Source organism: Melanerpes formicivorus, unplaced genomic scaffold, assembly GCF_026170545.1.
Source record: "Melanerpes formicivorus ecotype bairdi unplaced genomic scaffold, bMelFor1.0.p_v2 SCAF_114, whole genome shotgun sequence".
NCBI classification, from domain to species: Eukaryota; Metazoa; Chordata; class Aves; order Piciformes; family Picidae; genus Melanerpes; species Melanerpes formicivorus.
This window is the reverse complement of record NW_027142466.1, coordinates 1,204,499-1,229,715: the sequence shown is the minus strand read 5'-3', so window position 1 is coordinate 1,229,715 and position 25,217 is coordinate 1,204,499. Positions and strand designations below refer to the sequence as shown.

At 67.3% G+C, this 25,217-nt stretch overlaps 2 protein-coding genes across 3 annotated transcripts in view; one reads left to right on the top strand and one right to left on the bottom strand.

The window, feature by feature from the left end:
• The window catches only part of KIRREL3 (kirre like nephrin family adhesion molecule 3), a 107,353-nt gene extending 89,056 nt beyond the window's left edge, over positions 1-18,297 (top strand). Inside the window, exons 11-15 of the mRNA XM_068167268.1 lie at positions 898-933; positions 3,240-3,347; positions 7,259-7,368; positions 10,769-10,855; positions 13,919-18,297. Coding sequence (XP_068023369.1) covers positions 898-933; positions 3,240-3,347; positions 7,259-7,368; positions 10,769-10,855; positions 13,919-14,362 — 785 coding nt within the window. The 3' untranslated portion in view covers positions 14,363-18,297. The remainder of the gene's footprint in view (positions 1-897; positions 934-3,239; positions 3,348-7,258; positions 7,369-10,768; positions 10,856-13,918) is intronic.
• A 3,218-nt stretch (positions 18,298-21,515) lies between these two features.
• The window catches only part of LOC137455994 (CMP-N-acetylneuraminate-beta-galactosamide-alpha-2,3-sialyltransferase 4-like), a 38,264-nt gene continuing 34,562 nt past the window's right edge, over positions 21,516-25,217 (bottom strand). The window contains exons 8-11 of one of the 2 annotated variants that reach the window (XM_068167207.1): positions 24,866-25,055; positions 24,612-24,755; positions 23,246-23,389; positions 21,516-22,185 (exon numbers count right to left, since the gene is read on the bottom strand). In XM_068167207.1, the coding sequence (XP_068023308.1) occupies positions 22,099-22,185; positions 23,246-23,389; positions 24,612-24,755; positions 24,866-25,055 (565 nt within the window). In that variant the 3' untranslated portion in view covers positions 21,516-22,098. Of the gene's footprint in view, positions 22,186-23,166; positions 23,390-24,611; positions 24,756-24,865; positions 25,056-25,217 lie in introns of those variants that run through there. The other variant, XM_068167206.1, reaches the window with a different exon arrangement.

Here is a 25,217-nt window from a genome sequence, read left to right as displayed (position 1 = left end):
GCTGCAGGGTGGCCAAGGAAGCTGCAGGGTGGCCAAGGAGGCTGCAGGGTGGCCAAGGAAGGCTGCAGGGTGGCCAAGGAAGCTGCAGGGTGGCCAAGGAGGCTGCAGGGTGGCCAAGGAGGCTGCAGGGTGGCCAAGGAGGCTGCAGAGTGGCCAAAGAGGCTGCAGGGTGGCCAAGGAAGCTGCAGGGTGGCCAAGGAGGCTGCAGGGTGGCCAAGAGGCTGCAGGGTGGCCAAGGATGCTGCAGGGTGGCCAAGGAAGGCTGCAGGGTGGCCAAGAAAGCAGCAGGGTGGCCAAGGAGGCTGCAGGGTGGCCAAGGAAGGCTGCAGGGTGGCGAAGGAGGCTGCAGGGTGGCCAAGGAGGCTGCAGGGTGGCCAAGGAAGCTGCAGGGTGGCCAAGGAGGCTGCAGGGTGGCCAAGGAAGGCTGCAGGGTGGCGAAGGAGGCTGCAGGGTGGCCAAGAAAGCAGCAGGGTGGCCAAGGAGGCTGCAGGGTGGCCAAGGAGGCTGCAGAGTGGCCAAGGAAGGCTGCAGGGTGGCGAAGGAGGCTGCAGGGTGGCGAAGGAGGCTGCAGGGTGGCCAAAGAGGCTGCAGGGTGGCCAAGGAGGCTGCAGGGTGGCCAAGGAAGCTGCAGGGTGGCCAAGGAGGCTGCAGGGTGGCCAAAGAGGCTGCAGGGTGGCCCAGGAAGGCTGCAGGGTGGCCAAGGAATGCTGCAGGGTGGCCAAGAGGCTGCAGGGTGGCCAAGGAGGCTGCAGGGTGGCCAAGGAGGCTGCAGGGTGGCCAAGGATGCTGCAGGTAGCCCAGGAGCTCCCTTCACGGGGCCGTGGCTGCAGCTGGGGCAGGGGCAGAGCAGGGCCTGAGCCCTGGGCCCTGCTGGACACTTGCTTTGTTTTCAAACAGGTCCGGAGATGAAGTCAGGAGCTGGGATGCAAGCAGGTATGGACCCGGGGAGCTGCTGCCCCCTCCCGGCCCAGCCCCTGCCCCCAGCCACCCTGCAGCCTCCCCAGCAGCACAGGGCAGGGCAGGGCCAGCCAGGGGCTAGGGCAAGTGCAGGCCATGGGCTGGCAGGCTGGAGCAGGGCAGGGCTCAGCTCTCTGTGCCCCCAGCAGGGCAGGGCTCAGCTCTCTGTGCCCCCAGCAGGACAGGGCTCAGCTCCTCCTCTCTGTGCCCCCAGCAGGGCAGGGCTCAGCTCCTCCTCTCTGTGCCCCCAGCAGGGCAGGGCTCAGCTCCTCCTCTCTGTGCCCCCAGCAGGGCAGAGCTCAGCTCAGCTCTCTGTGCCCCCAGCAGGGCAGAGCTCAGCTCCTCCTCTCTGTGCCCCCAGCAGGGCAGGGCTCAGCTCCTCCTCTCTGTGCCCCCAGCAGGGCAGAGCTCAGCTCCTCCTCTCTGTGCCCCCAGCAGGGCAGAGCTCAGCTCCTCCTCTCTGTGCCCCCAGCAGGGCAGGGCTCAGCTCAGCTCTCTGTGCCCCCAGCAGGGCAGGGCTCAGCTCCTCCTCTCTGTGCCCCCAGCAGGGCAGGGCTCAGCTCCTCCTCTCTGTGCCCCCAGCAGGGCAGAGCTCAGCTCCTCCTCTCTGTGCCCCCAGCAGGGCAGGGCTCAGCTCCTCCTCTCTGTGCCCCCAGCAGGGCTATTCAGAGGCCAAAAACAGGAGGGAGAGGGACAGGTCCCAGGGTGAGCTGCAGGCTTTGTCTCAGTGTCTTGGGAGAGCTTGGCCAGCAGCTGGCACAGCTGGAGGGCAGCTGGGGATGTGCTGCCCTTGAGCCTTCCTCATCCTCCTCTCCAGGCTCTCTGGGGAGCCTGCAGGCAGCACTCTGCTCCTCCTGCCCTCACCCTCAGGCCCCAGCTGCTGCTTCCCCTCTGCCCTCCTGCCGGCCCCTGGGGGTTGCAGCCCAGCAGAGTCCCAGGGGGCTTCCCCCAGCCCCCTGCCCTGCATGATCCTCCAGCACCTTCATCACCATCACTGCCTGCTCCTCACTGAGCCCTGCCTGGCAGAGCCTGCCCTGGAACTGGGGGAGAGCAGGGGCTGGGGAAGAGCAGGGGGTGAGGGAGAGCAGGGGGTGGGGGACAGCAGGGGGTGGGGGAGAGTAGGGGGTGAGGGACAGCAGGGGGTGAGGGAGAGCAGGGGCTGGGGGAGAGCAGAGGGTGAGGGAGAGCAGGGGGTGAGGGAGAGCAGGGGCTGGAGGACAGCAGGGGCTGGGGGACAGCAGGGGCTGGGGGACAGCAGGGGCTGGGGGACAGCAGGCACTCTGAGGGTCACCAGGCACAGGTCAGCAGGGGCAGCAGGCTGCTGCCTCCTCAGCCTTTTGCTCCATATTCCCCTGGGAGAGCCAAAACTCCCCAGGCTGAGTGGCCAGCAGTGGTTGGAGCCCCCCAGAGAAGGCAGGGGCAGTGAGCCTGCTGCTGTGGGGCTGGGCTGAGAGCATCACAGAGCAGTCAGGTGGGAAAAGACCTTCAGGGCCCTGGCCCTGGGGAGGAACAACCTCCTGCAGCAGCACAGGGCAGGGGGAAGCTGCTGGCAAGCAGCTCCAAGCTCTCAGCTGGCAGGGCTGCAATCCTCCCCCCCCTCTGTCCTTGCTCCCTGGCTTTGGGTTGCTTTGGGGTCTGCCCAGGTGGGGGCTGGGGGCAGCCTGGCTGCTGCTGCTTGCAGGCTTTGTGGGGCTGAGAGCCTGAGTGGAGCCAGCAGGGTGGTGGGGAGGGATGGGGAGGGATGGGGAGAGAGGGAGAGGAGCCTCTGGGGTCACCCCAAGCAGCAGGAGGGCTGAGCCTGCCTCTCCCAGCACAGGTCCAGGGGTAGGGAGAGGCTCCAGGAGGAGCTGCACCCTGAGCAGCCTCTGCAGCAAGCCAGGGCTGAGGCTCTGCCCTGCTGGCTCTGGGGGTTGCTGCTTTGAAGCCCTCTGTGCGGTGATCAGATTCAGCCTGGGGTGCTGGGGAGCTGCAGACATCAAAGCAGGAGGCTCTGGGAGCCTCTGCCCAGCGTGGGAGCTGAATCCACCTGGGACTTTCCCCCAGCCCCAGGGCTTGGCCTGGGCTGAACCCACGGCAGGGGAGGTGCAGAGCTGCCTGCAGCCCTCCCTGGGATGGGAGGGGAGCTGTGAAGGACACAGCTGAGAGGGTTGTGGGCAGTGGGGCAGGGGCTGGTTGGAGGCCTGCAGCTCCTGGTGGATCCGTGGGTGGGGGCAGGGGCACAGGACCGAGGGCAGCCCTGTGCCCTGCCCCCGGCTGATGGCTGCCCTCTGTCGCCCCTGCAGAGGCGGTGCCCATGGCGGTGGTGATCGGCGTGGCCGTGGGGGCCGGCGTGGCCGTCCTGGTGCTGCTGGCCACCATCGTCGCCTTCTGCTGCGCTCGGTCCCAGCGGAGTAAGTGAGCCCAGGGCTCGGGCTGCAGCCGGGGGGGACAGGGGGGGAGAGAAAGGGAGCCCCAAGGGGACCACAGGCTGGGTAACACATCCTGCCTGGGGCAGCAATGTGCCCTGGGGGCCAAGAGTGCCAAGGGGGTCCTGGGGGGTGTTCAGAGTGTGGCCAGCAGAGCCAGGGAGCTTCTCCTCCCCCTCTGCTCTGCCCTGCTGAGACCTCCCCTGCAAGGCTGCATCCAGCTCTGGGCTGCCCAGCTCAGGAGGGACAGGGATCTGCTGCAGAGAGGCCAAGGGAGGGCTGCAAGGCTGCTGAAGGGACTGCAGCACTGCCTGGGGAGGAGAGGCTGAGAGCCCTGGGGCTGTTCAGGCTGCAGAGGAGAAGGCTGAGAGGGATCTGATCAATGTCTCTCAAGAGCTGAGGGCTGGGGGTCAGGAGGGAGGGGACAGGGCCAGGCTCTGCTCAGCTGCACCCTGGGCTAGGCCAAGGAGCAAGGGATGGAAAGTGCAGCCCAGGAGGCTGCAGCTCAGCAGGAGGAGGAACTTCTGCCCTGGGAGGCTCCCAGAGGCCTGGAGCAGGCTGCCCAGAGAGGTTGTGGAGTCTCCTTCCCTGGAGCCTTCCCAGCCCTGCCTGGATGTGTTCTGTGTGACCTGGGCTGGAACCTGTGCTGCTGCTCTGGCAGTGAGTTGCTCGGCCTGGAGAAGAGGAGGCTCAGGGGAGACCTTCTTGCTCTCTCCAACTCCCTGAAGGAAGGCTGTAGCCAGAGGGGGGTTGGTCTCTTCTCCCAGGCACCCAGCACCAGGACAAGAGCACACAGTCTCAAGCTGGGTACAGAGTGGAGAAGTCTTTGTGGGGGGTGGGAAACAGAGCTGGTGCAACTACAGCCCAGCCAAGCTTCTCCAGTGCTTGATCCCTTGGATTCCCAGGGGTGGAGCAGGGGTGAAGGGATGGGAGAGGGGACTGGGGATCATAGAATCAATGAGGTTGGGAAAGACCTCAGAGCTCATCAAGTCAAGATGGAGCTCTGCAGAAGGAGGCTCCTGGAGCTCTGCAGCAGGAGGCTGCTGGAGCACTGCAGCAGGAGGCTGCTGGAGCTCTGCAGCAGGAGGCTGCTGGAGCTCTGCAGCAGGAGGCTGCTGGAGCTCTGCAGCAAGAGGCTGCTGGAGCACTGCAGCAGGAGGCTGCTGGAGCTCTGCAGCAGGAGGCTCCTGGAGCACTGCAGCAGGAGGCTGCTGGAGCTCTGCAGCAGGAGGCTGCTGGAGCACTGCAGCAGGAGGGTCCTGGAGCTCTGCAGCAGGAGGCTCCTGGAGCTCTGCAGCAGGAGGCTGCTGGAGCACTGCAGCAGGAGGGTCCTGGAGCACTGCAGCAGGAGGCTGCTGGAGCACTGCAGCAGGAGGGTCCTGGAGCTCTGCAGCAGGAGGCTCCTGGAGCTCTGCAGCAGGAGGCTGCTGGAGCACTGCAGCAGGAGGGTCCTGGAGCACTGCAGCAGGAGGCTGTTGGAGCACTGCAGCAGGAGGGTCCTGGAGCACTGCAGCAGGAGGGTCCTGGAGCACTGCAGCAGGAGGGTCCTGGAGCACTGCAGCAGGAGGCTCCTGGAGCTCTGCAGCAGGAGGCTGCTGGAGCACTGCAGCAGGAGGCGGTTGGAGCACTGCAGCAGGAGGCTCCTGGAGCACTGCAGCAGGAGGCTGTTCGAGCACTGCAGCAGGAGGCTGCTGGAGCACTGCAGCAGGAGGCTCCTGGAGCACTGCAGCAGGAGGCTGCTGGAGCTCTGCAGCAGGAGAGTCCTGGAGCACTGCAGCAGGAGGCTGCTGGAGCACTGCAGCAGGAGGCTGTTGGAGCACTGCAGCAGGAGGCTGATGGAGCACTGCAGCAGGAGGCTGCTGGAACACTGCAGCAGGAGGCTGTTGGAGCACTGCAGCAGGAGGCTGCTGGAGCACTGCAGCAGGAGGCTGATAGAGCACTGCAGCAGAAGGCTGCTAGAGCACTGCAGCAGGAGAGTCCTGGAGTACTGCAGGAGGAGGCTGCTAGAGCACTGCAGCAGGAGGGTCCTGGAGCACTGCAGCAGGAGGCTGCTGGAGCTCTGCAGCAGGAGGGTCCTGGAGTACTGCAGCAGGAGGCTGATGGAGCACTGCAGCAGGAGGCTGCTGGAGCACTGCAGCAGGAGGCTGCTGGAGCACTGCAGCAGGAGGGTCCTGAAGCACTGCAGCAGGAGGTTCCTGGAGCTCTGCAGCAGGAGGCTCCTGGAGCACTGCAGCAGGAGAGTCCTGGAGTACTGCAGCAGGAGGCTCCTGGAGCTCTGCAGCAGGAGGGTCCTGGAGCTCTGCAGCAGGAGGCTGCTGGAAGACTGCAGTAGGAGGCTGCTGGATCTCTGCAGTAGGAGGTTGCTGTAGCACTGCAGCAGGAGGGTCCTAGAGCACTGCAGCAGGAGGCTGCTGGAGCACTGCAGCAGGAGGCAGATAGAGCACTGCAGCAGGAGGCTGATAGAGCACTGCAGCAGGAGGCTGCTGGAGCACTGCAGCAGGAGGCTCCTGGAGCACTGCAGCAGGAGGCTGCTGGAGGTCTGCAGCAGGAGGCTGATAGAGCACTGCAGCAGGAGGCTGATAGAGCACTGCAGCAGGAGGCTGCTGGAGCTCTGCAGCAGGAGGCTGCTGGAGCACTGCAGCAGGAGGCTGATGGAGCTCTGCAGCAGGAGGCTGCTGGAGCACTGCAGCAGGAGGCTGCTGGAGCTCTGTAGCAGGAGGCTGGTGGAGCTCTGCAGCAGGAGGCTGCTGGAGCACTGCAGCAGGAGGCTGGTGGAGCTCTGCAGCAGGAGGCTGCTGGAGCACTGCAGCAGGAGGCTGCTGGAGGTCTGCAGCAGGAGGCTGATAGAGCACTGCAGCAGGAGGCTGATAGAGCACTGCAGCAGGAGGCTGCTGGAGCTCTGCAGCAGGAGGCTGCTGGAGGTCTGCAGCAGGAGGCTGATAGAGCACTGCAGCAGGAGGCTGCTGGAGCTCTGCAGCAGGAGGCTGCTGGAGCTCTGCAGCAGGAGGCTGCTGGAGCACTGCAGCAGGAGGCTGATAAAGCAGTGCAGCAGGAGGCTGCTGGAGCTCTGCAGCAGGAGGCTGATAGAGCAGTGCAGCAGGAGGCTGCTGGAGCTCTGCAGCAGGAGGCTGCTGGAGCACTGCAGCAGGAGGCTCGTGGACCTCTGCAGCAGGAGGCTGATAGAGCAGTGCAGCAGGAGGCTGCTGGAGATTTGTAGCAGGAGGGTCCTGGAGCTCTGCAGCAGGAGGCTCCTGGAGCACTGCAGCAGGAGGCTGATAGAGCAGTGCAGCAGGAGGCTGCTGGAGATTTGTAGCAGGAGGGTCCTGGAGCTCTGCAGCAGGAGGCTCCTGGAGCACTGCAGCAGGAGGCTCGTGGACCTCTGCAGCAGGAGGTTGCTGGAGCACTGCAGCAGGAGGCTGCTGGAGCTCTGCAGCAGGAGGCTGATAGAGCAGTGCAGCAGGAGGCTGCTGGAGATTTGTAGCAGGAGGGTCCTGGAGCTCTGCAGCAGGAGGCTCGTGGACCTCTGCAGCAGGAGGCTGCTGGAGCTCTGCAGCAGGAGGCAGATAGAGCACTGCAGCAGGAGGCTGCTGGAGCACTGCAGCAGGAGACTCCTGGAGCTCCAAAGGCTGTGCTCAGCTGCAGGTCAATGACCTCAGTTGCTCAGCCTTCATCTATTGATCACAGCTCAGATGGTGTCAGGGGCTGGAAGGGACCTCTGGAGAGCTTCCAGCCCAGGCCCTGCCAGAGCAGCAGCACAGAGCCCAGCCCAGGTCACACATCCAGACTGGGCTGGGGAGGCTCCAGAGAAGGAGGCCCCACAGCCTCTCTGGGCAGCCTGAGGGTGCTCCTGGGGGCTGTGCCCTGGCCTAACCCCTGCCCTCTGCCCTCTCTGGCAGATCTGAAGGGGGTGGTGTCAGCCAGGAACGACATCCGCGTGGAGATCGTCCACAAGGAGCCGGCGGCGGGCAGGGAGGCCGAGGAGCACCCCAGCATCAAGCAGCTGATGGTAAGGAAGGAAGGAAGGAAAGGAAGGAACTCCTCCCCTCACAGGCAGCTGCCCTGAGCAAGGGCCATGGCCACAACCCAGGCAGCAGGGGGTCTCCTGGGCACCCTTCAGAGAGCTACAGCTGCAGGCATCACTCTGTGCCCCTGGCCGGGGCACCCCAAGGGGCAGCCTGGCCTGGGGGTGCTCATCAAACTGGTGACACATGGGTGTGATGGGTGACCACTGGATGGATACAGAACTGGCCTGATGGCTGCACCCAGAGAGTGGCTGTCCATGGCTCCATGTCCCAGGGGAGGCCAGGGACAAGCAGAGTCCCTCAGGGATCAGTCCTGGGCCCAGGCTTGTTCAACATCTCTGTGGGTGCCATGGACAGTGGCACTGAGTGCAGCCTCAGCAGGGTTGCTGATGACACCAAGCTGTGTGGTGCAGCAGACAGCTGGAGGAAAGGGATCCATCCAGAGGGAGCTGGACAGGCTGCAGAGCTGGGCACAAGCCAACCTCAGGAGGTTCAACAAGAGCAAGGGCAGGGTCCTGCAGCTGGGGGGAGGCAATCCCAGGCACAAATCCAGGCTGGGCAGGGACTGGCTGGAAAGCAGCCCTGAGGAGAGAGCCTTGGGGGTGCTGGGGGAGGAGAAGCTCACCAGGAGCTCTCAGTCTGCACTTGCAGCCCAGAAAGCCAAGCAGAGCCTGGGCTGCAGCAGGAGAAGTGTGGCCAGCAGGGCAGGGGAGGTGATTCTCCCCCTCTGCTCAGCTCTGGGGAAACCCCACCTGGAGTACTGCCTCCAGTTCTGGAGCCCCTATGGCAAGAGGGATCTGGAAGGGCTGGAAGGTGTCCAGAGCAGGGCCAGGAGGAGGAGCAGAGGGCTGGAGCTGCTCTGCTGTGAGGACAGACTGAAGGAGTTGGGGCTGTTCAGTCTGCAGAAGAGAAGGCTCCCAGGTGACCTCATTGTGGCCTTCCAGGATCTGCAGGGGGCTCCAGGAAGGCTGGGGAGGGACTGCTGAGGATCTCAGGCAGTGCTAGGACTAGGGGGAATGGAATGAAGCTGGAGGTGGGGAGATTGAGGCTGGAGGGGAGGAGGAAGTTCTTCCCCAGGAGAGTGGTGAAGCCCTGGAATGGGTTGTGCAGGGAGGTGGTTGAGGCCCCAGCCCTGGAGGTGTTTGCAGCCAGGCTGGCTGAGGCTGTGGCCAGGCTGATCTAGTGTGGGGTGTCCCTGCCCATGGCAGGGGGTTGGGACTGGCTGATCCTTGTGGTCCCTTCCAACCCTGACTGATTCTATGATACTATGATACTATGATCACCTGGCTGGGGTCACCTCCCTGAGCCCTGAGGGCACCAAACAGCATGGCCAAGGGCACAGGTGGGGGTGGCTGAGAGCCCAGGGAGTCCAGCCTCAGCCCCATGGCTCAGCAGCACGTCCTGGAACGGGGAGCTGGGCGCTGGGCGCTGGGCGCTGGGAGCTGGGCGCTGGGAGCTGGGCGCTGGGAGCTGGGCGCTGGGAGCTGGGCGCTGGGCGCTGGGCGCTGGGAGCTGCGCTTTGGAGCTGGAGGTGTTGGCTTGCCTGGGGCCTCAGCGCCCTCTGGTGGATCCTGAGCTCACTGCAAGCCCCGAATGGGAACTGCCTGCAGGGGAAGGCCCTGGGGGGTGCTGGGTGGCAGCAGCTGGAGAGGAGCCAGGGGGTGCCCAGCTGGGCAAGAAGGCCACCAGCAGCCTGGCCTGAAGCAGCAATGGTGTGGGCAGCAGGAGCAGGGCAGGGATTGTGCCCCTGGGCTGGGCACTGCTGAGGCCACCCCTGGAGTGCTGCCTTCAGCTCTGGGCTCCTGGCTGCCAGCAGGAGCTGGAGAGGCTGCAGCAGGGCCAGGGAAGGGCAAGGAAGCTGGGGAAGGGTCTGGAGAAGAGGGCTGGGGAGGAGCAGCTGAGGGAGCTGGGGGTGGTGAGGCTGGAGGGGAGGAGGCTGAGGGAGACCTCCTTGCTCTCTGCAGCTCCCTGCAAGGAGGCTGGAGCCAGGTGGGGCTTGGGCTCTGCTCCCAGATACCAAGGGACAGGAGAAGAGGCAATGGCCTCAGGCTGCCCCAGGGGAGGTTCAGGTTGGCCCTGAGGAACAATTTCTTCCCCTTGAGGGTTGTCCAGGCCTGGCCCAGGCTGCCCAGGGCAGAGGTGCAGTCCCCAGCCCTGAGGCCTGGTTTGGGGCTGTGAATTCCATGGCTCTCAGAGAGCTTTGCTGCCTCCCTGCCACAGCTCAGGTGCTCTAAGTCATTGCCTTTAATGCCTCTACCAAAGGCTTGCAGGAGGGGAACAGAAAATGCTGCAGGCTGGCTTCCCACAACCACTTCTTGTGTCAGAGGAAGAGAAGGAGCTGAGCATTTGGGTAACCAGAGAGGATTCAGAGGCTGGTTTGAAGCTCTCTTCCCAGTGCCAAGGCAGTGACCCCCCCCCAGGATCCATCCAGGAGGGGATGAAAGGCAGCTGAGGACTGGGGGTGGGGGGGGAGATGATTATTTGGCTTCTCCACATCAGGAAGGGTAATGAAAGCTGAGGACTAACTCATGTGGTCACCATTCAAAGGCAGAGAGATGGCTGAGGGCAGCCTGGGCTGGTGGGAGGGGTCCCTGCCCATGGCAGGGGCTTGGCACGGGATGAGCTTGGAAGTCCCTTCCAAGCCAACCCACTGCAGGAGCCTCTGGAGGCAGCACATCAGCCACCCCCAGGGGTCCCTGAGGAGGAAGACATTGACTCAGCTCAGCTGCAAGGAAGCTTTCCAAACCCCTCCAGCCTCCTCCTGACCTCCTGGCCTGGGCCAGACCCCAGCCCCAGGGTGGGGAAAGCCTCCAGGGCAGGGCCAGGGTCAAGGCTTGGACAAGATGGAAAGGTCTGGGTGGGAAGGGACCCCTCAAGGCCACCCAGTCCAAGCCAGCAGGGACACCCCCAAGCAGAGCAGGCTGCTGAGAGCCCCAGCCTGCCCTGCAGTGCTGCCAGCCATGGGGCATGAAGGGTTCCACCTGAATGCCAGCAGTGGGGCAAGGCCAGAGGGTGCTTGGGGTCGATGGAAGAGGCCAAGTTCAGCCTGGGAGGGAAGGATGAGAAGAGGGAAGGGACAGAACCCCCCTGGGGGTTGCTTCAGGCAGGTGTGGAGCCCCAAGGCTGGAAAGGATTCACTTCCCCCTCACCTCCACCTGGGTTAGTCCCCAAAAGAGAGGGGAAAGCCAGGAGCAAAGCCTCGGGCTCAGGTGGGGGTTTGGTGCCCACCCAGCCCTGCTGCCCCCCACACTGTCCCTCTGTGGTGTCCCTGGGCACAGCCTCTCACCCAGCTGCTGGCTGAGCCCCCTGGCTGCCCTGGGGCAGGGGGGGAGGGCTGGGGCTCCCCCCAGGGAGATGCTGACCCCCAGCTGCCTCCTTCCCCAGATGGAGAGGGGGGAGTTCCAGCAGGACTCGGTGCTGAAGCAGCTGGAGGTGCTGAAGGAGGAGGAGAAGGAGTTCCAGAACCTAAAGGTGAGAGGACCCCAGGGCCATGGTCCCCCCCCCTGCCCCTCTCTGCCCCATTGGCAGCTGTGGCTCTGAGCCCCCCCTGGGTCACTCCTGCAGCACCTGGCTGAGGTGGTGGCAGCCTGAGGTGCTGAGCACCCAGCCCTGTGCCCCCATGGGGCAGGACCCAGCTGCACCTCTGCCAGGCTGCCTGGGCTGGTGCTGTGTCCCCTGGGGTCACCCAGTCCCAGCCCAGGGAGGAAGGTTCTGGCCCCCCCGGGCTTCTGTTGCAGTCTGGAGAACAGGGAAGTAGGGGAGGGGGGATGGAAGGAGCTCCCTGTGCGGCTGTGCCCCTGCCTGGGAGGCCCTGGGGGCAGGAGGAGATGCTCTGGGGCTGGGGGTGGGGTCTGAGGGTCTGCTCCTGCACACCTGGGAGAGGAGAAGGCTGCAGGGGGAGCTCAGAGCTAGGAGAGGAGAAGGCTGCAGGGAGAGCTCAGAGCTGGGAGAGGAGAAGGCTCCAGGGAGAGCTCAGAGCTGGGGGAGGAGAAGGCTCCAGGGAGAGCTCAGAGCTGGGAGAGGAGAAGGCTCCAGGGAGAGCTCAGAGCTGGGAGAGGAGAAGGCTCCAGGGAGAGCTCAGAGCTGGGAGAGGAGAAGGCTGCAGGGAGAGCTCAGAGCTGGGAGAGGAGAAGGCTCCAGGGAGAGCTCAGAGCTGGGGGAGGAGAAGGCTCCAGGGAGAGCTCAGAGCTGGGAGAGGAGAAGGCTCCAGGGAGAGCTCAGAGCTGGGAGAGGAGAAGGCTCCAGGGAGAGCTCAGAGCTGGGAGAGGAGAAGGCTCCAGGCAGACTTCAGAGCAGCCTCCCAGTACCTGAAGGGCTCCAGGGGAGCTGGGGAGGGACTCTGGACAAGGGCTGGGAGTGCCAGGCTGAGGAACAATGGCTTTGAGCTGGGAGAGAGGAGATTGAGAGTGGAGATGAGGAAGAAATTGTTGAGGGTGAGGCTGGGGAGACTCTGGCACAGGCTGTGGCTGTCCCCTGCCTGGAGGTGTTCAGGGCCAGGCTGGATGAGGCCCTGAGCAGCCTGGGCTGGGGGGAGGGGTCCCTGCCCATGGCACTGGATGAGCTTTGGGGTCTCCTCCAACCCAACCCAAGCTATTCTGGGACTCCCTGAGCAGCCAAGCCCCCAGGCTGGCTCTGGGGGCTCCTTCCCGAGGGGCAGCAGCAGGATTTGGCTGATTCCCCTTGTGCAGAGCTGGAATGAATTGATCCTGCAGCCAGCACTGCCTGCAGCAGAGAGCCAGGGAGGAGAGAGACCAAAACCGGGGGGAAAGAGGCCAGAAAGTGCCCTGGAGCTGTGCCTGGGGCAGGGACAGAGAGGCAGCAGGGGGGGAACTCAGACACCCCCCTGGGGGACAGCAGCAGGGCACAGGGCAGTGGTGGACACCAGGGTGGGCAGCAGCAGGGCACAGGGCAGTGGTGGACACCAGGGTGGAGAAGAGGAGGGCACAGGGCAGTGGTGGACACCAGGGTGGAGAGCAGCAGGGCACAGAGCAGTGGTGGACACCAGGGTAGACAAGAGGAGGGCACAGGGCAGTGGTGGACACCAGGGTGGACAGCAGCAGGGCACAGAGCAGTGGTGGACACCAGGGTGGACAGCAGCAGGGCACAGAGCAGTGGTGGACACCAGGGTGGACAAGAGGAGGGCACAGAGCAGTGGTGGACACCAGGGTGGACAACAGCAGGGCAGAAGGGAGTGCTGGACACCAGGGTGGAGAAGAGCAGGGCAGAGAGGAGTGGTGGACACCAGGGTGGAGGAGTGGTTACCGCCAAAGGGGATGGCAGTAGCACCAAGAGGAGTGGTGGGCACCGAAGCGTCTGGCAGCAGCGCCCAGGGGAGTGGTGGGCACCAAAGGGGCTGGCAGCAGGGCACAGAGCAGTGGTGGGCACCAAAGGGGCTGGCAGCAGGGCACAGAGCAGTGGTGGGCACCAAAGGGGCTGGCAGCAGTGCCCAGGGGAGTTGTGGGCACCAAAGGGGCTGGCAGCAGTGCCCAGGGGAGTGGTGGGCACCAAAGGGGCTGGCAGCAGCGCCCAGGGGAGTGGTGGGCACCGAAGGGGCTGGCAGCAGCACCCAGAGGAGTGGTGGACACCAAAGGGGCTGGCAGCAGTGCCCAGGGGAGTGGTGGGCACCGAGAGGGGCTGGCAGCAGCGCCCAGGGGAGTGGTGGACACCAAAGGGTCTGGCAGCAGCGCCCAGGGGAGTGGTGGACACCGAAGGGGATGGCAGCAGGGCACAGAGCAGTGGTGGACACCAAAGGGTCTGGCAGCAGCGCCCAGGGGAGTGGTGGGCACCGAAGGGGCTGGCAGCAGCACCCAGAGGAGTGGTGGACACCAAAGGGTCTGGCAGCAGCGCCCAGGGGAGTGGTGGGCACCGAAGGGGCTGGCAGCAGCACCCAGGGGAGTGGTGGACACCAGGGTGGAGAAGAGCAGGGCACAGAGGAGTGGTTACCACCAAAGGGGATGGCAGTAGCACCAAGAGGAGTGGTGGGCACCGAAGGGGCTGGCAGCAGCGCCCAGGGGAGTGGTGGGCACCAAAGGGGCTGGCAGCAGTGCCCAGGGGAGTGGTGGACACCAGGGTGGGAGGCAGCAGGGCAGAGAGGAGTGGTGGACACCAGGGTGGAGAAGAGCAGGGCACAGAGGAGTGGTTACCACCAAAGGGGATGGCAGTAGCACCAAGAGGAGTGGTGGACACCGAAGGGGCTGGCAGCAGCGCCCAGGGGAGTGGTGGGCACCGAAGGGGCTGGCAGCAGCACCCAGAGGAGTGGTGGGCACCAAAGGGGCTGGCAGCAGCGCCCAGGGGAGTGGTGGGCACCAAAGGGGCTGGCAGCAGCACCCAGAGGAGTGGTGGGCACCGAAGCGTCTGGCAGCAGCGCCCAGGGGAGTGGTGGGCACCAAAGGGGCTGGCAGCAGGGCACAGAGCAGTGGTGGGCACCAAAGGGGCTGGCAGCAGTGCCCAGGGGAGTGGTGGGCACCAAAGGGGCTGGCAGCAGCGCCCAGAGGCCCCCTGGTCACCCCCTCCCCCCCCGTCTCCGCCCCCCAGGACCCCACCAACGGCTACTACAGCGTGAACACCTTCTCGGAGCACCACTCGCCGCCCAGCATCTCGCTGTCGGGCTGCCCGGCGGAGCTGCGGCCGGCCGGCAAGCAGCGGGTGCCCACGGGGATGTCCTTCACCAACCTCTACAGCACCCTGAGCGGCCAGAGCCGCCTCTACGACTACAGCCAGCGCTTCGTGCTGGGCATGGGCAGCAGCTCCATCGAGCTGTGCGAGCGGGAGTTCCAGCGCGGCTCGCTGAGCGACAGCAGCTCCTTCCTGGACACGCAGTGCGACAGCAGCGTCAGCAGCGCCGGCAGGCAGGAGCCCTGCGCCCACTCCGACAAAGCCAGCAAGGCCTCCGCCTCCTCCTCCCACCACTCCCACTCCTCCTCCCAGAACTCCGACCCCAGCCGCCCCCTCCAGAGGAGGATGCAGACGCACGTCTGAGCCCTGCCCGCCCAGCCCCGCCGCGGGGAGCCGCCGCGGGGCGCCGGGGACCTTCCCCCCACGCTGCTCCGCAGCCTTCCTGGGGGGCTTCGGAACCTCGGGGAGGGGCTTGAGAACCTGCAAGGGTCGGTTGGGACCTTCCCCGGATGCTCCACAGCCTCCTGGGGTGCTTCAGAACCTCGGGGAGGGGCTTGAGAACCTGCAAGGGTCGGTTGGGAACGTTCAAGGGATGCTTAGGAACTTCCAGAGGGTGCTTGGGACCTTCCCTCCATGCTCCACAGCCTCCTGGGGGGCTTGAGACCCTGCAAGGGTCGGTTGGGAACGTTCAAGGGATGCTTAGGAACTTCCAGAGGGTGCTTGGGACCTTCCCTCCATGCTCCACAGCCTCCTGGGGGGCTTGAGACCCTGCAAGGGTCGGTTGGGAACGTTCAAGGGATGCTTAGGAACTTCCAGAGGGTGCTTGGGACCTTCCCTGGATGCTCCACAGCCTTCCTGGGGGGCTTCAGAACCTCGGGGAGGGGCTTGAGAACCTGCAAGGGTCGGTTGGGAACGTTCAAGGGATGCTTAGGATCTCCAGAGGGTGCTTGGGACCTTCCCTGGATGCTCCACAGCCTCCTGGGGTGCTTCAGAACCTCGGGGAGGGGCTTGAGACCCTGCAAGGGTCGGTTGGGACCTTCCAGGATGTGATCCCAGGGATGCTTGGGAACCTCCAGAAGGTTCTTGGGACCTTCCCCGGGTGCTCCACAGCCTCCTGGGGGGCTTCGGAACCTCGGGGGGGTGCTCAGGACCCTTCAAGGGTTGGTTGGGAACTTTCAAGGGATGCTTAGGAACTTCCAGAGGGTGCTTGGGACCTTCCCTGGATGCTCCACAACCTTCCTGGGGGGCTTCAGAACCTCGGGGAGGGGCTTGAGACCCTGCAAGGGTTGGTTGGGACCTTCCCCAGATGCTCCACAGCCTTCCTGGGGGGCTTCAGAACCTCGGGGCGGGGGTTGAGAACCTGCAAGGGTCGGTTGGGAACTTTCAAGGGATGCTTAGGATCTCCAGAGGGTGCTTGGGACCTTCCCTGGATGCTTCACAGCCTCCTGGGGGGCTTCAGAACCTCGGGGCGGGGGTTGAGAACCTGCAAGTGTTGGTTGGGACCTTCCCCCCCTGTGCTCCACAGCCTCCTGGTGGGCTTCAGAACCTCGGGGGGAGGAGGGCTTGAGACCCTTCCAGGGTTGGCTGGGACCTTCCAGGATATGATCCCAGGGATGCTTAGGAACCTCCAGAGGGTGCTTGGGACCTTCCCTGAGTACTCCACAGCCTTCCAGGATGTTTGGGAACCTCTGGGGGTGCTCAGGACCCCTCAAGGATTGGTTGGGATCTTCCAGGATATGCTCCAAGGGATGCTTAGGATCTCCAGAGGGTGCTTGGGACCTTCCCTGGATGCTTCACAGCCTCCTGGGGGGCTTCAGAACCTCGGGGAGGGGCTTGAGACCCTGCAAGGGTCGGTTGGGAACGTTCAAGGGATGCTCCACAGCCTCCTGGGGGGCTTCAGAACCTCTGGGGTTGATTGAGACCCTTCCAGGGTTGGTTGGGACCTTCCAGGATATGCTCCAAGGGATGCTTAGGATCTCCAGAGGGTGCTTGAGACCTTCCCTGGATCCTCCACAGCCTCCTGGGGGGCTTCAGAACCTCGGGGAGGGGCTTGAGAATCTGCAAGGGTCGGTTGGGAACGTTCAAGGGATGCTTAGGAACTTCCAGAGAGTGCTTGGGACCTTCCCCCCATGCTCCACAGCCTCCTGGGGGGCTTCAGAACCTCGGGGCGGGGGTTGAGAACCTGCAAGTGTTGGTTGGGACCTTCCCCCCCTGTGCTCCACAGCCTCCTGGGGGGCTTCAGAACCTCGGGGGTTGCTCAGGACCCTTCAAGGGTCGGTTGGGATCTTCCAGGATATGCTCCAAGGGATGCTTAGGATCTCCAGAGGGTGCCTGGGACCTTCCCTGGATGCTCCACAGCCTCCTGGGGGGCTTCAGAACCTCGGGGAGGGGCTTGAGAACCTGCAAGGGTCGGTTGGGACCTTCCAGAGGGTGCTCCAAGGGATGCTTAGGAACCTCCAGAGGATGTTTGGGACCTTCCCTGGATGCTCCACAGCCTTCTAGGATGCTTGGGAACCTCTGGGGGGCGCTTGAGACCCTTCAAGGCTTGGGGGACAACTCCCAGGGGGTGCTCCAAGGGACACCTGAGACCCTCCTGGGGATGCTCCAGAGGACACTTGGGACCCTCCTGGGTTGCTTGAGAACTTCCAAGGGATGCTTGGGACCCTCCACAGTAGCTCAAAAGCCTGTGGGGACACTTGGGAGCCCCCCAAGGGGCCCTGGGAACGCTTGGGACCTTCTGAGGGGTACTCAGGACCCTCCAAGGGGTGCTTGAGACTCTCTTGGGAAGCCCAAGACCCTCTGAGGGACACTTGGGACCCCCTGGAGGTTACTTGGGATCCTCTGAAGGATGCTCAGGACCTGTGGGGTCACCCTGTGGGGTGCCCAAGACCCTCCAGGGGACACTGGGACCCTCTGGGGACACTCAACCCCTCCCCCCAGTGTCACTTGGGTCCATCCAGAGGCGCTCAGGACCCTCGGGGGGGGCGCTCGGGACCCTCCCCTGCGGCGCTAGGACGCAGGCAGCCGCTGGGAGCGAGAGTGGCAGGAGGTGGGGCCCAGCCCCCTGCCCCAGGTGGGGGTCCGGCCAAGCATCCTTCCCCTCCCCTCCTTCTCCTCTCCCAGGTACATGCAAAGCACAACAACCCCCCGCCCCGAGGCCGCTCCCAGCCCTGGGGCCATGCCCCGACCGCGGGGCTGGGGCTGGGGCCGTGCCCGGAGCCCTGCCCGGAGCCAGCTCTGAGCTGTGTCCAGAGCTGTGCCCGGAGCCAGCCCGGAGCCGGAGCCAGCTCTGAGCCCTGCCCGGAGCCAGCTCTGAGCCGTGTCCAGAGCTGTGCCCGCAGCCAGAGCCAGCTCGGAGCCCTGCCCAGAGCCAGCTCTGAGCCGTGCCCAGTGCTGTGCCCGCAGCCAGAGCCAGCTCGGAGCCCTGCCCAGAGCCAGCTCTGAGCCGTGCCCAGTGCTGTGCCCGCAGCCAGCCCCGAGTCAGCCCAGAACCGGAGCCAGCCCTGAGCCTTCCCAGAGCCGTGTCCAGAGCTGTGCTCGGAGCCGGAGCCAGCCCTGAGCCGTTCCTGGAGCCGCGTCCAGCGCTGTGCCCGGAGCCAGCCCGGAGCCCTGCCCGGAGCCGCAGCCCTGCCCAGAGCCAGCTCTGAGCTGTGTCCAGAGCTGTGCCCGCAGCCAGCCCCGAGTCAGCCCAGAACCGGAGCTAGCCCTGAGCTTTCCCGGAGCCGTGTCCAGAGCTGTGCCCGGAGCCAGCCCTGAGCCGGAGCCAGCTCTGAGCCCTGCCCGGAGCCAGCCCAGAGCCCTGTCCATCGCTGTGCCTGGAGCCAGCCCAGAGCCGGAGCCAGCTCTGAGCCCTGCCTGAAGCCAGCTCTAAGCCGTGTCCAAAGCTGTGCCTGCAGCCAGCCCGGAGCCGGAGCCAGCTCTGAGCCCTGCCCAGAGCCGCAGCCCTGAGCCTGCCCGGAGCCGTGTCCAGAGCTGTGCCCGGAGCCGGAGCCAGCTCTGAGCCCTGCCTGGAGCCGCAGCCCTGCCCGGAGCCAGCCCAGAGCCGTTCCTGGAGCCGCGTCCATCGCTGTGCCCGGAGCCAGCCGGAGCCGAAGCCAGCTCTGAGCCGTGTCCAGAGCCCTGCCCGGAGCCAGAGCCAGCTCTGAGCCGTGTCCAGAGCCCTGCCCGGAGCCAGAGCCAGCTCTGAGCCATCCCGCAGCGCCCCCAGGCGGCCGCTGGCCTCCCGCTGCCCTCCCCCCGCCCCTCCCCTCCCTTCGTGCTGTTCCGTGTCCATACTTATCGAGTCCGTCGGGGGGGGGGTTCGGGGGTCCTGCCGGGCGGGGCGGGGCCGGGGGGGGGTATGGGGGTGTGGGGAGCCGGGCGGGCTGGGGACCCCTCCCCCAGGCAGGGGCTCTCCGCGCTGTACGGCGGCGCCGCGCTCAATACAAAGGTGTTTGTCGCACGGCTGGGCTGGGGACACCGACCCGGGGGGGGACAGCCCCAGGGGGACACAGCCCTGGGGGGGACACAGCCCCTGGGGGGAAACAGCCCTGGGGGACACAACCCCGGGGGGGACACAGCCCGGGGGGGGGACACAGCCCTGGGGGGGACACAGCCCAGGGGGGACACAGCCCCGGGGGGGGACACAGCCCTGGGGACACTGCCAGGGGGGACACAGCCCTGGGGGACACTGCCCCGGGGCGGACACAGCCCCGGGGGGGGACACAGCCCTGGGGGGGACACAGCCCCGGGGGGACACAGCCCGGGGGGGGACACAGCCCTGGGGGGGGACACAGCCCAGGGGGGACACAGCCCCGGGGGGGGACACAGCCCTGGGGACACTGCCAGGGGGGACACAGCCCTGGGGGACACTGCCCCGGGGCGGACACAGCCCCGGGGGGACACAGCCCTGGGGGGGACACAGTCCTGGGGGGGGACAGAGCCCCTGGGGGACACTGCCCTGTGGGGGACACAGCCCTGGGGGGGGACACAGCCCCGGGGGGGACACAGCCCTGGGGGGGACACAGCCCTGGGGGGGGACACAGCCCCGGGGGGGACACAGCCCTGGGGGGGACACAGCCCTGGGGGGGGACACAGCCCCGGGGGGGACACAGCCCTGGGGGGGGGACACAGCCCCGGGGGGGACACAGCCCTGGGGGGGACACAGCCCTGGGGACACTGCAGGGGGCGCCCGCGGGGGGCTCCCAGCGGCGCAGGCTGCGGCGGGAGGGGTCCCGGGGAGGGGACCGAGAGTGACCCCAGGGTACAGGGACAGGACAGGGGCTGGGGGCAGCTGGGGACAGGGGACACAGAGAGCTGGGGACAGGGACAGGGCTGGGGGCTCCTGGTGACAGGGGACAGAGAGCTGGGGACAGGGACAGGGACAGGGCTGGGGGCTCCTGGGGACAGGGGACAGAGAGCTGGGGACAGGGGTAGGACACTTGGTGACAGGGGACACAGCTGGGCAGCAGCACAGGGGCAGGGCCAGGGAATGTGGCAAGCTGGGCTGGGGCAGGGGGGACACAAGGCCAGGGGCAAGGAGCTGGGCTGGGGCAGGGGGGTACAGGGAGCTGGGCATGAGGGCAGGGCAGGGGGCAGGGGGCAGGGCCATGGGCTGGGGACACAGGGCCAGGGCCATAGTGCAGGGCCATGGTCAGGAAGAAAGGCTGGGGGCAGCAGGGGGCAGCAGGGGGCAGCTGGGGGCAGCAGGGGGCAGCAGGGGGCAGCTGGGGGCAGCTGGGGGCAGCAGGGGGCAGCAGGGGGCAGCAGGGGGCAGCTGGGGGCAGGGAGCTGGGCACAGCACAGGGACCAGGCCAAGGGCAGGCAGGGAGCAGTTAGGGACAGGGATATGGTCAGGGGCACAGGCTGGGGGCAGGGGGGGCACAAGGACAGGGGCTGGGACACTTGGGGACACAGCGGGGCAAGGGGATGGGGAGAGGGGGCTGGGCATGAGCTGGGGGCAGGGCCAGGGGCAGGTGGGGACATGGGGACACAGGGTCTGGGGAAGTTGGGGACACAAGGGGGCAGTGGGCCGGGGAAGTTGGGGACAGGGGGACACAGGGCCTGGGACATTTGGGGACACAGGGGGCTGGGGGCTGGGCATGAGCTGGGGGCAGGAGAAGTTGGGGACATGGGAACAAAGCCTGGGACATCTGGGGACAGAGGGGGGCAGGGGGCCGGGGGCAGGGGGCTGGGGAAGTTGGGGACACAGGGACACAGGGCCTGGAACACTTGGGGACAGAGGGGGGCAGGGGGCCAGGGGGCTGGGCATGAGCTGGGGCAGGGGGAGTTGGGGACATGGGGACACAGCCTGGGACATTTGGGGACAGAGGGGGGCAAGGGGACAGGGGGCTGGGCATGAGCTGGGGCAGGGGCCAGGGGCAGGTGGGGACAGGGGGACACAGCCTGGGACATCTGGGGACACAGGGGGGCAAGGGAATGGGGAGAGGGGGCTGGGCATGAGCTGGGGGCACGAGCAGGGGCTGGGGAAGTTGGGGACATGGGGACACAAGGCCTGGGATATCTGGGAACACAGAGGGGCAAGGGGCTGGGGAAAGGGGGCTGGGTATGAGCTGGGGCAGGGGCAGAGGAAGTTGGGGACATGGGGACACAGGGCCTGGGACACTTGGGGACACAGTGGGGCAAGGGGCTGGGGCCAGGGGGCTGGGGGCAGGGGGCTGGGGGCAGGGGCAGTTGGGGACAGGGGGACACAGGGGGGCAAGGGGCCAGGGGGCTGGGGAAGTTGGGGCAGGGGGACACAGGGCCTGGGACACTTGGGGACACAGGGGGGCAAGGGGGTGGGGCCAGGGGGCTGGGCATGAGCTGGGGCAGGGGAAGTTGGGGACATGGGGACACAGAGCCTGGGACACAGCCTGGGACACTTGGGGACACAGTGGGGCAAGGGGATGGGGCCATGGGGCTGGGGCCAGGAGCAGCTGGGGACAGGGGGACACAGGGGGGCAAGGGGCCAGGGGGCTGGGGGCAGTTGGGGACACAGGGGGCAGGGAGCTGGGGGCAGGGGGCAGTTGGGGACACAGGGGGCAGGGGGCTGGGGGCAGGGGCAGTTGGGGGGGCAGGGAGCTGGGGGCAGGGGCAGTTGGGGGGGCAGGGAGCTGGGGGCAGGGGGCAGTTGGGGACACAGGGGGCAGGGAGCTGGGGGCAGGGGCAGTTGGGGACACAGGGGGCAGGGAGCTGGGGGCAGGGGCAGTTGGGGACACAGGGGGCTGGGGGCAGGGGGCAGTTGGGGACACAGGGGGGCAGGGGGCTGGGGGCAGGGGCAGTTGGGGACACAGGGGGCTGGGGGCAGGGGCAGTTGGGGACACAGGGGGCTGGGGGCAGGGGGCAGTTGGGGACACAGGGGGCAGGGGGCTGGGCCTGAGCAGAGAGCTGTGGCCATGGGCAGGGGCTGGGCCGTTTGGGGACCCAGGGGGGGGGGACACCATCACCCCCTCCCCCGGGGGGGCTGACCCCCCCCAAGCAGCCTCCCCTCCCCCCCCCAGGCCACCCTCCCCTCCCCCACAGCACAGGGCAGGCTGGCTGATAAATAATCATTAAATTAATTAAGTTAAACTGCTGCCCCCTCCTCAAACCGGAAGGGGGGGAGGGGGGGAGGGGGCTGGCAGCACCCAGGGGTGCCCCCAGCCTGGGGGGGGGCAGTGAGGAGCCCCCCCCCCCCAACGCCAGCGCTCAGGCGGGGGGAGGGGACCCCATAAAAACAACACCAAGGAGTTAGAAAAGGGGGAGGGGGCAATTAAATACCTGGGGGGGGAACACCAGGGCAGGGAGGAGGTGCCACAGCCCCCCCCCCAAAGTCCTGCTCCCTGAGGGGAGGTCTCAGGACCCCCCAAAATCAGCCCCTCCTCCTCGGGGCCATCGTCTGCATTGAGAGCCCCCCCCCCAGGCCTGCTGGGAGGGACCCCCGGGACCCCCCCCCCCAAGCTCAGAAGTCCTCTGGAGGCCCTGGGGAGCTTCAGTGCATGGCTGGCAGGAGGGGGCATCCCCCCCCCAGCCAAGGGGACCCCCAGCCCCGCGGGGGGTGGTGCCGAGGAGCCCGCGGGGCCAGGCAGCCCCGGTGCTTGGCAGGCGGCCTCCAGCGGGGGGCGCTGTGGCGGGCAGAGGCCTCAGAAGTAGGTGAGGTTCTTCACCAGCCCCAGCTCCAGCATCCTCTTGATGGCCACAGCCTCGTGGGACACGTTGTGCTCCGAGGCCTGCGGGGGGCACACAGCGGGGCAGGGCCACCCCTCACAGCCCCCTCACAGCCCCCTGACAGCCCCCTGCCCCCCTGACAGCCCCCTGACAGCCCCCCTGCCCCCCCTGACAGCCCCCTGACAGCCCCCTGCCCCCCTGACAGCCCCCTGCCCCCCTGACAGCCCCCTGACAGCCCCCTGACAGCCCCCTGACAGCCCCCTGCCCCCCTGACAGCCCCCTGCCCCCCTGAGAGCTCTGCCCCCCTGACAGCCCCCTGCCCCCCTGAGAGCTCTGCCCCCCTGACAGCCCCCTGCCCCCCTGACAGCCCCCTGCCCTGCCCAGCCCCTCTGACAGCCCCCCTGCCAGCCCCCCTGCCCTGCCCAGACCCCTGCCCTGCCCCCCTGCCAGCCCCCTGCCCCTGCAGGCAGGAGCCCCTCACAGCCCAGCCCCCTGCCAGCCCCCTGCCCAGCCCCCCTGCCCTGCCAGCCCCCCTGCCAGCCCCCTGCCCAGCCCCCCTGCCCTGCCAGCCCCCTGCCAGCCCCCTGCCCAGCCCCCCTGCCCTGCCAGCCCCCTGCCAGCCCCCTGCCAGCCCCCTGCCCAGCCCCCCTGCCCTGCCCAGCCTCCCTGCCAGCCCCCTGCCCCTGCAGGCAGGAGCCCCTCACAGCCCAGCCCCCTGCCAGCCCCCTGCCCAGCCCCCCTGCCCTGCCAGCCCCCTGCCAGCCCCCTGCCAGCCCCCTGCCCAGCCCCCCTGCCCTGCCAGCCCCCTGCCAGCCCCCTGCCCAGCCCCCCTGCCCTGCCAGCCCCCTGCCAGCCCCCTGCCAGCCCCCTGCCCTACCCCCCTGCCCTGCCCAGCCCCCCTGCCAGCCCCCTGGCAGCCCCTCACGGCCCAGCCCAGCCCCCAGCTCCCCCCCAGGGCCGCAGAGCCGCAGGGAGGCTCTGGCCAAGCACCACCCAGAGGCCGGAGCTCAGCGGCCGGCAGCGCCCCCAGGAGGCCCCGGCAGGGCACTGAGCACAGCAGTGCTGCTCCCTGGGGGTGGCACCAGCCCGGGGCGGGGGGCAGAGGGCAGGGCAGAAGCTTACAGCCATGGACTTGAGGGTGATCTGCTCGTAGTAGTGGATGGTTTGCTTCTTGTTGGCAGAGTCAGGGTAGCCGAAGCCTGCGATGTGCACCAGGTCACAGAGGTGCAGGGCCAGGGTGATGGCCAAGAGCCCTGTGGTTGGCTTCTGCAGGGGGCAGCAGGGGGGGCAGAGAGAACACAGAGCAGCTGGCACAGCCCTGCAGCTCCCCCAGCACTGCAGGCTCAGCACCAATCCCTGCCCCTCAGCACCACCCCCAGGGAGGGAGACTCCAGCACTGCCCTGGGCAGACACTTCCAAGCTTTGGGAACCCTCCCAGGGCAGAAAGGTTTCCTGAGAGCCAGCCTCAGCCTCCCCTGCTGCAGCTTGCAACCATTGCCTCTGCTCCTGTCCCTTGGCACCAAGGAGCAGAGGCTGCCCCCTCCTCGCCCCAACCTCCCTGCAGGGAGCTGCAGAGAGCAAGGAGCTCTCCCTCAGCCTCCTCTGCTCCAGCCTCAACCCCCCCAGCTCCCTCAGCCTCCTCTAGCCCAGGGGCTCCAGGCCCTTCTCCAGCCTGGCTGCCCTGCTCTGGGCAGGCTCCAGCCCCTCAGTGGCCTTCCTGCAGGGAGGGCCCAGGGCTGAGCACAGCACTGAGCTGTGGCCTCCCCAGTGCTGAGCACAGGGGGATGCTCACCTCCTGGCCCTGCTGCCCACCCTGCTTCTCACCCAAGCCAGGAGGCCATTGCCCTGCTTGGCCCCTGGGCACTGCTGCCTCATGGGCAGTGACTGACACCCAACCCCCCCAGGGCCCTCTCCAGGCTGCAGCTTTCCCACCACCCCTCCCCAGGTCTGGAGCTCCCCATGGGGCTGCTGGGAGCCAGGGGCAGGCCCTGGCCCTTGGCCTTGCTGAGCTGCACCCAAGGAGCCTTGGCCCAGGGCTCTGCCCTGCCCTGAGCTGCAGCTCCATTGAGCTACAGAGGGACAGCAGAGGGAGCAGCACCAGCCCAGCCCCGCCCTCAGCCCCGCCCCCAGCCCCAGCCCCGCCCTCAGCCCAGAACCGCCCCCAGAACCGGCCCAGCACCGCCCTCAGCCCCAGCACCGCCCCCAGCACCTGCCCCAGCCCCGCCCCCAGCCCCAGCACCGCCCCCAGCACCTGCCCCAGCCCCGCCCCCAGCCCCAGCACCGCCCCCAGCACCTGCCCCAGCCCCGCCCCCAGCCCCAGCCCCGCCCCCAGCCCCAGCACCGCCCCCAGCCCCTACCCTGGCAGCCCCTGGCACCCCCCTGGCCCCAGCCCTTGGCACCTACCCTGGCAGCCCCTGGCACCCCCCTGGCCCCAGCCCTTGGCACCTACCCTGGCAGCCCCTGGCACCCCCCTGGCCCCAGCCCTCACCTGCTTGGCCTTGCGTGGCTGCTTCATGGGCAGGTGGAGCAGCTTGGCTGCAGTGACCTCCATGTAGTAGGGGTTGAGGATCCTCACCTGCTCCGGGTTGGCCTCCCAGATCAGGGGGGGCTGCTTCCAGAAGCCCTTCCTCACCTGCAGGAGGTGCCCAGGGCTGTGCCAGGCAGAGCAGGAGGCCCCAGCCCGGGGGGGGAGGTGGGGGGTGGGCACCATGCAGTGGGGGGAGCAGGCTGCAGGCCTCCTACCCTCTTCTTGTCGTTGAGGATGGCCTCCATCCACTGGAAGTCCATGGGCTTGAAGGGCACCAGCACCAGCAGGGTGTCAGGGTTGTTCTCGGCCCGGGGGTCGAAGTGGGCAGACTCAGGGTAGAAGAGGCGCAGGGAGGTCTTGGAGCCCACGTCCTGCTCGTAGCCATGCACCGGGGCGTTGTTCAGCCTGCCCCGGGGGCACAGCGCGGTCACAGGGGGCTGGGGGCAGGGCAGAGCAGGGGGCAGGGGGCAGAGGGGGAGAGGAGAGCAGGGGGCAGGGGGGGAGAGGAGAGCAGGGGGCAGGGGGGGAGAGGGGGAGAGGAGAGCAGGGGGCAGGGGGGGAGAGCAG